General features: G+C 39.8%; 1 protein-coding gene across 2 annotated transcripts in view; it reads left to right on the forward strand.

The window, feature by feature from the left end:
• Positions 1-12,475, forward strand: part of HLCS (holocarboxylase synthetase) — a 217,204-nt gene that overhangs the window by 13,201 nt on the left and 191,528 nt on the right. Inside the window, exons 2-3 of one of the 2 annotated variants that reach the window (XM_019524392.1) lie at positions 6,087-6,239; positions 10,919-11,081. In XM_019524392.1, coding sequence (XP_019379937.1) covers positions 11,030-11,081 — 52 coding nt within the window. In that variant the 5' untranslated portion in view covers positions 6,087-6,239; positions 10,919-11,029. The remainder of the gene's footprint in view (positions 1-6,086; positions 6,240-10,918; positions 11,082-12,475) is intronic. The other variant, XM_019524393.1, reaches the window with a different exon arrangement.

Below are 12,475 nucleotides of genomic sequence, written 5' to 3' on the forward strand. Positions count from 1 at the left end.
CCACCCCCCAGCTGGACAGCATGTTCCCCAGCCCCACTCCCTCCCTCACCATGGGGGATGTTGATTTGCCCTCCCTGCCCTCCCCTTTCACCCCAACAGACTTACCAGCTGCACGCAGTTGTATCAGAAATTGAATCGGTATCAGCCGATATGCCTCCTTAAAAATCAGCTATCGTTATTGGCCCCCAAAATCTCTATTGGTTCACCTGTAATGAGTCAGATTGGTTGTGTGGAGAGGTCTGTATTTCATTTTTAGTTGCAGTCTATGGGCTTTATGCTACTTTCAATCCAAACTGTAGCTGAAACTCGTGAATGGGAGGTTTTTACAAAAGTCAAGGGTAGAAATGTTGCATTTACTTTTTCAGTGCTTTCGTCATAATGAGCATCACCCTGTATGAAAGTGTTCTTCCTTTAACAATCAGCATTATTTCTCCCCTTTGTTTCTTTTAGCATTCCCGAAGCCATTTTGTATTCTTTCATCTTCTGTGTTTGTCTTCAGTTGATTCCAGTAATCTTCCATGTTACTTTCATTCTTGACTCATTCCATTTTCTAAAATGAGCAGGAAGGAAAGAATTAATCTTGATGCTTAAATGGCTTAAGAGTTCACCGAGCATTCAGGAAATGCTCATGGGACTTGGGTGAGATCACACTTTTGAGCTATTGGTTAAGGCTATTTGCCGACTCCAAAAGAGACCGCCGCCTTGGTTTTAGCACAGTTCAAATTTGGTAGGTTATTTTTTTTATTTTGACAGCTAGATGCTTCTTATTTTTTAATGAAAGCGTGGCATCTGTGGAATCTGTCCATGCTGTGCCACAGGGGTCAGAAACCTTTAAGGAGCATTGAGCGGAAATAAGGTACCTGGCTCTAAAAGGTGGTCCCTGTTGTCCTTGCTCTGTGCCAAGAGCTGCTCCCTTGCTCTTGCATTCCGCTGGTGCCACCCCTTGACTGCTAGCACCGGCTGCCACCAGTGACAGATTTGGTGATGAGAGAAGAGACAGCTACAGGAGAGGAACGTGAAAGAGAGTAGGGAGGAGTGGGGTGGCAGCAGGCAATACTGCAGAAAAACTGTTCAGGGGTACAGGGATATTACTGCCACTCTCCCTGCCACAGAATTGCTGATGATTGTCCCAAATCTGCAGGCCTGATTCAGTCACTTGACAGATCTGGTCTTCGGGCCATGAGTTGCCAACCTTTGCTCTGCAGGTATAAAAATACATCTGGTGGGCTGGAGGATATTAAATTTGGTATCTTTGTACCTAATAATTGCATGATGTGATACTGTGATGTTGTGATTACTGTACTATATGTTAGGTTAGGAATCACTTTTAATATCCAGTGAATTTGTATAACAGAAATTTAATTGAGAGTCAAACCCACAACAATCAAGGACAGTCTTTATTAAAGAGGAGCTCTGGCATAGCTAGAGCGTTTCTGCTTTCTTGGTTATAGACAGATGCCTTAATGATTGGCTGTTTTTGTTTAAGAACTATAGCAACAAGAGTTTAAGGAAAATTGGTTCAGATTCTAATAAATTACATTCTCTGTTTAGCTAATGGTGATTGGAATTGTACTTGCATATTCGGAGGAGTCCTGTGTGAGATTTCTCTGGATTGTACAGATCAGAATTTGGTTTAATGATGTTATTCTTTTCCTGTCTTTGGCCTGGTGTTTGGAAATGTATATGCTCTTCTGTTTGTAAACAAACAATGAGGACCACTTTTCTGTTTGTAGTGTTGTTCACATAGGGTAAGTAATAAGGGTTTTTTTGATAATTGTTTTTCCTGTTTTTAACTTTTTTCTGTTTATAAGTTTGATATATCAGAGGGCTGCCTTCTTGGCTGAAATTTGACACAGTTTAAGGCCCCCAGGAGAAGGACGTTTTTATACCTATGTATTTAAAAGTTGCCGGTTATTTTTGAGTCTGAAGAATTTCTCCCCAGATGTGTGTGCCGGGCAAGTATGCTTATCAACTAGATTGTAAATGCCTTAGAAAAAGGACTATGTCTCTATCAGGGGGGCTGGCTCCCTGCTGCTTTGCACAGTCCTGGAGGGGAAAGGAGGAGTGTGTATCCTCCAGATTTGTGCACGGGGCAGGGGCAGGCTGCCCACTGCAGGCTTGGGCTGTCTGCTCTGCTGCCCTCCTCCTGGGGGCTCCATGGCCCAGTGTGTGGGACCTGGTGCGTCAGGGCAGAGCAGAGCCAAGTGGAAAAGCTTCTTGCTACTGGGAGCCCCATGCCACCATGGCAAAGCCCCCCCGCCTGCTCGGCAGCAGCAGAGGTGGCGGCGCAGGGTTGTGCCCTTTGCTGCTGCTGGGTGGGTGGGGCACCTTCCACGGTGGTGTGGAGCTCCCAGGAGTTTCACAAGCTTCCCCATCTAGTCCCATTCTGCCTTGCTGTGCCAGGTCCTGCCTGCTGGGCTGTGGAGGCCCTTGAGGGAGGGCAGCAGGGTGGGGAGCCTGGGTCTGCAGCATTTGGCTGCCTGTCCGCAGTATGCCAGTCACTTCTGGATTCTGGTCTAGCAGCCAACCCTCCTGTAGCTGAGCTGCATCTCAAATCATGCCTTGACCTACCTGATTTGTCTCCCTTCATACCTGTGCAATACACTTATACTCATCCCTAGTAACGTGGTCAAGTTTCCACTTTCTGTAAAATTCATTTTTGAGTTTTAGCTCACTGAAATATTTGCCATTTTGCTAGACTGGCCTCTTGCTGCATTTCCTATCCTCGTTTCACCTTGGGATAGTTTGCTTTTCTACCCTTGATATAGTCTCCTTAAAGCACAATCAATTTTTCTGGACTGCTTTTCCCCTCCAACTTCTCACCCTTGGAGTCCTGCCCACCAGTTCTCTGAGTGCTGTCTTACCTGTTGGAGTCCATATAGCTATGTGGCATTACAGACACTTTGGAGACTAGGATTAGGATTCAGCATTATTTTGATAAACCAGAGAAATGCTCATGAATTAATCAAATGATTAATTAAGTAAAGACAAGTGCAAACTCCTGTACTTGGGACAGAACAATCACATACACAAATATGATAAGTTTAGGCTGCAGTATTGTAGAAAGGGACCAGAGGATTTGAGTAGACCACAGGCTGAGTATGAGTAAACAGTGTGCTCTTATTGGGGTGGAGAAGCCAATATTGTACTGGGTTGTATTAACAGGAGTGTCACATGCAGATCAAGTGAAAGTGATTCTTTCACTTCATTTAGCACTGGTGAAGTCTCACCAGCACTTCAACTTAGACATAGGAAATTTAGAAAGAGATCAGCAGAGACTGATAATAATGATAAGAGGTCTTGGAAATGTGATTTATGGAAAGATGTTCAAAGAATGGGATTTATTTAGTGTGTAGTACAGAAGTTCGGTGGATTTGATAACAGTCTTCAGATGCTTTAAGAAGGGTAGTTATAAAAAGGATGGATTGTAGTAGATCAGGGGTGGGCAATTATTTTGGGCAGAGGGCCGCTTACTGAGTTTTGCCAAGTCATTGAGGGCTGCAGGGCAGGCAGTCAGGGACAGATAAATATTAATTTTCTAAATTTTTAGGGGCCCCGTGAGCCGGATAGAATGGCCTGACAGGCGGCATTCAGCCCGCGGGCTGCATTTTGCCCACCCCTATAGCAGATTGTTGTCTCTGGCCACAAGGAACAGGACAAGAAGTAACCGTCTTGTAACTAGGGACATTTAGGTTGGATGCAGTATTAGTAGGATTTTTTTTCACTATGAGGGTGCTTAAGCATTTATGGAGTTGCCATTCTTGAAAGTTTTCAAGACCAGGTTAGACAGACACCTGTCTGGAATTGTTCAAATAAAGATGATCTTGCCTTGAGGGGGGGATTGCACCAGATGACCTTTCGGTCTTTTCCTGTCCTTTTTTTCTATGATTCCAAGATTTTTGCAATATATTCCATTACAAATATCCTATGTTAGTTGGTTAATCTTGCTTTTTATGTAAATCAAGACTTTGTTATGTTATTGCCATTTAAATGTATATTGATGTATATGCTCAAGTCTTTTTTTTTTTTTGAGAACTGTACATGCTCTTATAGGAAATTAATAAAGATTCATAATTGTTTCACTGATTTAGTTTGCCCCAATATGGTTTAGTGCCAAAAATATATTTAGTATAGTTTTAAATGTTTTACATTAATTTAAAACAGCAGGAAAAATCAGTTTAAAATTAGTTTGTGGGTAGAATGATAACAGAATCCTTACTGAGTGATACTTTTTATTGGACCAGCTGCATAGCTTGTAGAGATTTAGACTAGCTGCAGAGCACCCTTCTTCAAGTGAGACCTGAGGAAGGGTATCTTATGCTTGAAAGCTTGTTTAAATCTCTCCCAAATATACAGTTGGTCCAATAAAAGTCATTGCCCACAAAATACTTGTGTTGTATATTTCCAGGACCATCATGACTAGAACAGTCCTTTAAAACTACCACAAAATCCTAACTGTCATATATGTTCTAATGATGGCATTTAACACTCTAGTATGCTTAACAAACTGTACAATGTTAAGGGGGATTTTTTTTGTTTGGTTTGGGTTTTTTTGCAAGTTGTTTGTCACGTTTAGGTAAAAAGAACTAGGGACCTTAAGAAAATATGGTTAATTATGTAAAAATACTGTGATATCAAAATAGCTAGCCAAGTCATTAGAGGGTTAGGTTTCTAAAGCTGGAAAATGACTGCAATTGGTGGTACTGAGAGAGCTATTTCTTTTTCAGTAAACACTGTTTCAAATTTTCGATATTTTCCATTGTTATATAGGGCAATATCTATCACACAGTTGGCATTGTAATACAAGACTAATCAGGGCTTGGTTTGATAAGAGCTAAAAGAATCTGCCTTACCGCTGGAATTTCAGAAGTCTTCCATATTTTAGTTGATATGAATAGTGTGTTTACTAGGCATTATGATTATAAACATCATATATGATGTGTAATCAATAAGTAACTGTTACATTAGCCTGCATTAGCTTAAATTAGCTTGCATACCTACTGGTGTCTGGCTGCTTTACCATTCCATCCAAGTAGAGCACAGACCATCTGCAGATGCTTCTTCAGCTTGACAGTGGGTGTTTGTGTCTAAAACCTTGCTAAGCAGAATTTTTCCAAATAGTTGAGTTGGTTTAATAAAAGATACTGGATTTACCCAAAGAATCTTGTCCTTAGACCAACACAGCTACAACCTACACCCATTAGCCTGTATTAAAATTTCATATTTAGAAATATTCCTAAGTATTCTTAATAATAAACAGGATTGTCGTTTCCTTCCCTGTATAGCCATATTAAAGACTTCTTGTTAAGCAAATACTGTTTTTTTTTGTGTGAGGTAGTACACTAAATAGAATCTCTTTTATATAATGTTGAACTTATTTTCCTCATTGAATGCAATGAAAATGTTGTAATGCTTTGAAAACTTAAATGCATGAAAATCTTGACATTCCAACTTATAAGTCTTATAGCACATCATACAGTGACATGCATTTTGTTTCCATTTTTTTAAACTTTAATGCTTTTTTAAATTATAAAAAAAAGTAGGATGTCACAGAAGGAATGTATTGCTTGACATCTGCTTTTTGAAATTAACATGCATTTTAACCTGACAGTATTTGTCTAATTATAACTTTGTTAGCTATTTCTACAATGTATTCAGATTAAACATGAGCATTTTACTTTAATTTGAGGATTGTACCTTCATTTTTTTTTATATTTAAGATAAAATTAGGTCATGAGTTATGCAGATGCATTAAAATACAACTTTATGTGATATTTGAGTAAGGTTTGCAAAACGGAAAGTTAAGTAGAGGAATATTCAATAAACTTTGGATCTGCACTAGTGGAAAGACTGCTTTTTGTCTTGATTGTTGTTGTTATGTTAACTGTCAGCATAATATTGCTTAATTATTTAGACCTTCACTTTTTCCTCGTCATAGAAGTTGTGAAGTAATTGGGACTATTTGCATCAGACTGTCTGATGAACACCCAAGACAGCTTGGGGATAATTTAAATATAAATTATTAAAATGTGCTTTTTGACATCTTTTTCCTCAAAAGATGATGATGATTTTCTTGTTTGTTTCAGTCGCTGGATGACTTAAACAAATGGAGTCTACTTCTTATAACTCCCTTTATTTATGCTGATAAAATAGTTGAAGCAGAACAGATTGCATTTGTGACAGAAAGTATTTCTGCTCAGACAGATGATTTACAGAATATATCTAGCTCTTCAAAAAAGGTAAGTGACTGTTAATTTCTTTAAAAGAACGTAGTTATGACAAATTTCATGTACTGATATTAACTGTCCAAGAAATTTTGAAATTAAAATTAATGCTTAATAAAGTAGATATCTGTATAATGGAGATAAGGAACATAGATGATGTAAGTTTGATCAAGATTGTAACCTCCTACTGTATCTACTTCTTGAACAATGATTGCATCTTGAAGCATAATACAATGTTCTCTTACTGCGTGAGTGAAGGGAAAATTGGATTTGTGAAATAGGAAGAGAAATAGGCTGGGCATTGATTTATATTAGCTTGTTAAACTTAGGAAGGTTGTACTTCATTATTCCTGTAGAAGACTCTCTTCTGCCATACTGAGTGAGCATCCCTACCTTCTGTTATCAGTGGTCTCCATTTTTGGTATATTCTGGGTAGAACCTGTTTGCCTTTCTGTGCGTCTCTTTGACAAGTTTGGTTAGTAAAGAAGGATGATTTTGTGGTCAACTCACAGAGTTAGGAATGACAAGATTTTGAGATTTTATTCTTTTTTGCCTTTCAATATGATCTTGAGTAAATCATTTTCAGGGCCTACTTTTTTTTCAAATGTACTGAACAACTGCAAAAGTAGCTGAAGTAAATGAACTCTAGGGTTTGGCATTTCTTAAAGATGCTGATTCAGCAAGGTGTTTAACTTCTGAGTGTCTGAATAAGCTAATTAAAATTAGTACTGAAATGAGGTCCAAATCAGGTTCATCTTCCTGTAAAATGAGCAGCAGACTTCAATTTATCTATCTCACAAAGGGTGTTAAAATTAAATTTTCAATATTTGAAAATGTTCTTGAGGTCCTTCATGGATTAAAAACTGGAATATATAGTAATAACACAATCTTCATAACAGATCTGTTTTATTACAATAGGCAATTTTAAGTAGGAGACAAATATAAAACTAGGGGTACACCACTGAAGATTTTTTGGGCCAGCACCAATGGCCGATTATTAATGAGCCATATCGGCTGATACTGATCCGATTGCTGATATGCAGCCCAGCAGCTTGCAGAGCAGCATCCAGCTGGTAGGTCTGTTGGGGTTGGGGGGGAGGCAGATTGAAGCCCCCATGGTGATTGAGGGTGTATGGCTGGGGCAGGGGTAGGTGCTGCCCAGCCAGGGTGGCTTGCGGGACAGAGCTGCAAGCAGCTTGTCCAGGGGGTATGGGGAGGGAGGGGGGTGGCAGCTTCTGCTGCTGTGTGTACCCTCAGAACAGGCATAGGGGGCATTTCCCCCCTGCATCTGTGTGTGGGGCAAGGGTAAGCTGCTGCTGCAGGCTGGGACCAGGGGCTGCACTAGGCTCTTTCTGGTGTGGGGGTTGGGCTGGGGCTGCACTTATGACGGGTGGTGGTGGTGCTGGAACTGGGCCTATGAGGTGGGTTCCCCTGTAGACCTCCCCAGCACTGCTGCCACCTGCCCTGAGCACACCCCCAGCCCACCAACCCCACCAGGTACAGTCTAGTACATCCCCTGACTCCAGTCTGCAGTCCATCCTTGCTCTGTGCACAGATCTGGGAGGCTAATGTTCCCTATATCTGCCCCAGGGGTGCATGCACCAGCAGGAGCTACCCCCAACTCCCCGCAGCTCTTTCCTGCACCCTGCCCCAGCTGGGCAGTGCCTGCCCCTGCCCCAGCCCCACTCCCTCCCTCAAAATGGGGTCCCTTGATCTGCCCCCCCTACACCCCTTCCCTCCCCTATGCTCCTTCACCTCGACAGACTTACCAGCTGGATTATGCTCTCCAAGCTCCTGGGCTGGCTGCATGAGTGCTGCTGCTGTGTGCGTTCAGACATCATTTATTGGCAGCACTATCAGCCATATCAGACAAAAAAGCTGATTGCCAATAATGTCAATTTTCCTTTTATCGGTGCTGATGTGATATAGACCAATGTATTGGTGCACTTCTATATAAAACAAATGTCTTCTTTATTATCATGGTTGATGCATGCTGTATTTTCAAAAACATTGGCTGAATAAGAATATTCTGACATCTGAATTATTGGTTGCATAAAACCTCTAAGCTATATATGCATAAACAATAGTTATCCACATTTTATCACAGTTTCATATGAATCTAGGACAATTTCAGCCTCCCTTCTGGATATTTGCTTTTATAAACTCTTCTGCTCATTCAGATGAGGTAGAAATATGTATTTATGATTTTATTTATGTGTGTGTGTGTGTGTGTGTACATGCACATGAATGTGCATGTATGCGCACACCCACATAAATCAAATAGCTGAAAATTGTTTCCTAATTTCACTAATTTACTTACAGTTCATAAGTTAACAGTTTAGTGCCCAAAAGGACCATTTAATCATTTAACTCAACCTTTTTTATAAAATAAGCACTTGAACTTCACCCAGATACCCCTTTCTCTAATTCAATAATATATATTTTGACTGACTTATGATTGGAATGAAATTATCCAATATTTTAGCTATGTTTAAGACCTCTTTTTAAAATGTAGCAATTATAAGTAAGTAGTCTTAGTTCAACTGCCTGGTTGAGTCTCTTTAACAATTTTGGGGCTGTTTTCTTACCAAGTCAGTTAAAATCTGAGCCCTCCAACTTTGTCATGCACATCTAAACTCTAGCACAGTGTTTCCCAACTGGTGTGCTGTCAGCCACGTCCAGGTGTGCCATGGAATCTTGGGGGCGGTGGGTCCCAAGGATGTGTGACTACAGGCAGTAATGCCACCGCCGCCCGTGCTGTCACTGTGCCTCGGCCAGCCCTGTGCCCATACCCCCCCTCCCCTGCTCTCCGTTTGGCCGCTTGCCAACCGCCCCCCTTCAGTGTTCAGCCCCCCCTCTTCCCCCTCCACCTTGGCTCAGCATTTGGCTGCTTGCAACCGTGCCCCCTGCATTCGGCTGGTGTGCTGAGGGGCAGAGAAGGCTGGGTAAGTGTGCCGTGGGGCAGAAAAAGTTGGGAAATGGTGCTCTAGCACAACATTAGACTTCATTTACTCAGGAACTGCAAATAAACCTGAGGCTCTGTATCTGACGCTGTCTTCCTTCATTAGTGGATTACATTAAAGTAATATAATAAATTAAGAAATAATAATGCTAAATTTTTTTTGAGTATTTGCTGAGGTAGTGGCAATTAAAATAGACATTTTTCCAAGAATTAATTACTTTTCGGATTATTAAAATATGGTGTTAAAAAGACATTTTAATTGTCTGTTGTGTTTAGTGGAAAAAGGGAAAACTGTACCAAAACACTCTGGTGACAATAGTTTCAAAATATTTGTAGTATTCTGTAGGGAGTTCATTTGTCTGCCAGTATTTAAAAAGGCTCTGCTGCGAAGGTTAACTTAATCTCACAAATAGTCTGTGTATTTGAAATTCTTAGCATACTATAGACTTATGTTAAAATATTTTTTATCTATCTGTATGGCTGAATTTATTTTTGTGTTCCTGCCCTGGTCTTCTTGAGAAGATACAGATTTTTCATCAGGCTTGACAATTAAATGTTGATGATTTATTTTTTGTCACTTTTAAAAACCTTCTCTCTAAACTTTTTAGTTATTCCCGTAGTATGTTTTCCTGGCTCTAGAATAACAGCTTGGTGCAAACTGATATACTCTTCAGATAGAAGTCTAAGAGCATCACTTTTATAGTGCTTCTATTACCAACTTCCCAGTGATCATGGTTATTGAAGTTGCTGTAGAAGTTTGCTGTGTTCCATTTATGATTTTGAAGGCTATATAAAAGTAAGACTCTGACTAACTTACCCTTTCTGCTGCTTGTCTCTGCATTCTTCTTAACATATTTGAGCTGAAAGACATGCTGCTGCTCTGAATTGAAAAGGGAAGTGAAGAGATTTAGCTGCAGAACACAGTTCTTTCCATGCTGCTTACTATAGTAAATCTTTTTGCTTGTGTTCTGCAGAGATTTCAAAACTTTGATCTCTGAGAAACAAGTACTTGTGCTCACCTGTTGCTCTCAAAACTCAGTTCAGCCTTTGTTTACATCTGTCAAGACTAAATAGAAATCAAGTCCTGTACCAGGTATCGGTTGATACATGACCCTCCTTTGATAAGTTTTCTTTGGGATTGTTTTGGTTGTTCTTGGGCTTATGTACTCACAATTCTCAGTCGTGGGGGATGCACTTGTGTGTAGCACTGAATGTTGGAAATGGCTTCTCTGTCTGGGATTCAAAGCTTGAGTTAATTGCAGTGGTCATTGCTTTAAAGACATGGTGGTTTTAGGGAAACGAGTTTTTTTTTTTAAAGAGATTCTGAGGATGTGCTGTGTTCTGTTTATGCTGACTTTGCCAACATGGGAACATAAACATAATAGCTTCACTTCTCATTGTTTTGGTTTAAGATTGTAAATTTCCAGGACAGCAATGTCAACTGTATATATGGAATCACATGTGTGTGAGTGTGTGTGTGTGTGTGTATATTTGTGTGTGTGTGTGTGTGTGTGTGTGTGTGTATGTATCCTCTCCCTTTATATAATATATATTTTTCTCCCTTGTATATAAGGACATTCTATATATACGTGTAACATATACACACATACATGTGCACATGCCCCTTTTTCTGTCCTAGAAATGCCTATGTATATAATATTGTAAATATTGGTTAAGTTCCTCTAGATCCGGAAATTACAACTAGACTTTTTTTCTTAATATATATTCTTAGATTGTGAAGTGGTCAGACTATTGTTCACCTTTGGCTTATAAATCTGGGGAAACATATAAATTAATTGCCAAAGCAAGTGTGGATAACTTCAGTAACCTTGGAATAGCATTCATGGAAGACAGACTTCAAATGGATAATGGAATGGTGCCAAACAAGATTGTTTGTAAGTATCCTCGTAAATCTTTTTATCTGTAGTGCAGCATACTAGTTTTACATTTATACTTATAAGTTCAATACATATATACAAAGAAAAATACTTTTGGCATATTAGTAGATATTATCCAGAAGGACAGTAAGTTGCTCATTTCAAAGGGAACATTTTAAGTTTCTTCCACTTAACACCTAACGTATATTGAAAATTGAAATATGTTGTTCAAGTTTGCCTGACTTGGAGAGTTTATTAAGTCTATTAGAAATTTGTATTAGAAATGCTAGCCAGAAAATTAATTGTTCAAGAAATCTTCAAAATAATACCATATTTAACCATTTATATTTAAATGCCCAGGTCATTACTGTGTCATACAAAAGCCAAAGTTGATGTCAGCAAAAATTTAGATTTATGATAATGTCCCTGAAGACATGAGATGCTGTAGCACAATTTTTTAGAAAAGTTAATGTAACAGTTGCAAAGATCAAGCTGACTAAATAATTTTGGCATGTAATTTATTTACTGAAATGTTGCTTTGGTTAACAAATTTGAGCCTAATTGTCTGAATAGCTTGATCTGGAAAGATTTCAGGCCTATGCTGTCAACATTGGAAAAGAAAATGGCAGTTCTCCTTTTATACCATAACATCTTAAGTGCTCTATCTGATCTGTGCAATTGAAAGTATACCCTCCCAGAATATTCGATCTAAACTATTGTTGCTGTTTTGCTGGTTTAATTGTTTATACAGTCTCTGAGCCATAAACCAATTTCCAGGAAGCTTGAATCCTCCCAGCTACCATGCTGAAATATATTCTGGGACTGGATGACCCCACTTCAGGCTTGAGCTTATCTGGAGTAATTGAATATCTGTGGGTTTCATGACTTCCTTTAGTAGTTGAAACTCCATTCATTAGAATAGGGACTTGCAACCTAGGTCCTGATTACAAGATAGTTTTCACCATTGCTGTTTGGATTACTGAATATTCATATCTTGGTAGTAAAGCTCCAGCAGGTGAAATTGAGGGACACCCATGTTATCTTGCAACATGTTGCCTAGGACATTCCTCTAAAAGGTGGGATCCCTTAGAAGGAGCCAGCAACTAGGGGTGTGCGAAATGGGCCGTATTCAATTTGGATTCAGATGTGGCCTGATCTGGGGGACAGCGATTCGATTCGTTGATTCAGATCACTGTCCCCAATTTGATTCATCCAAATCCGAATCTGAAGATTTGATGCTGATTCAGAGAATCAGCGATTTAGCCATAGACACATCTTTAAATGTTTTTTCTACGTACCTCGAGGTACCAGGCGCAGCTCGTGAATGCTGCAATGCTGGGGTTGATGGAGCATCCCGCAGGATCACGGGGGGCCCCCCAGCATGCTTGGTGGTGAACCTGGAAGTGGACCGG

Source organism: Gavialis gangeticus, unplaced genomic scaffold, assembly GCF_001723915.1.
Source record: "Gavialis gangeticus isolate Ggan-Ray unplaced genomic scaffold, GavGan_comp1, whole genome shotgun sequence".
Classification (NCBI taxonomy): Eukaryota; Metazoa; Chordata; order Crocodylia; family Gavialidae; genus Gavialis; species Gavialis gangeticus.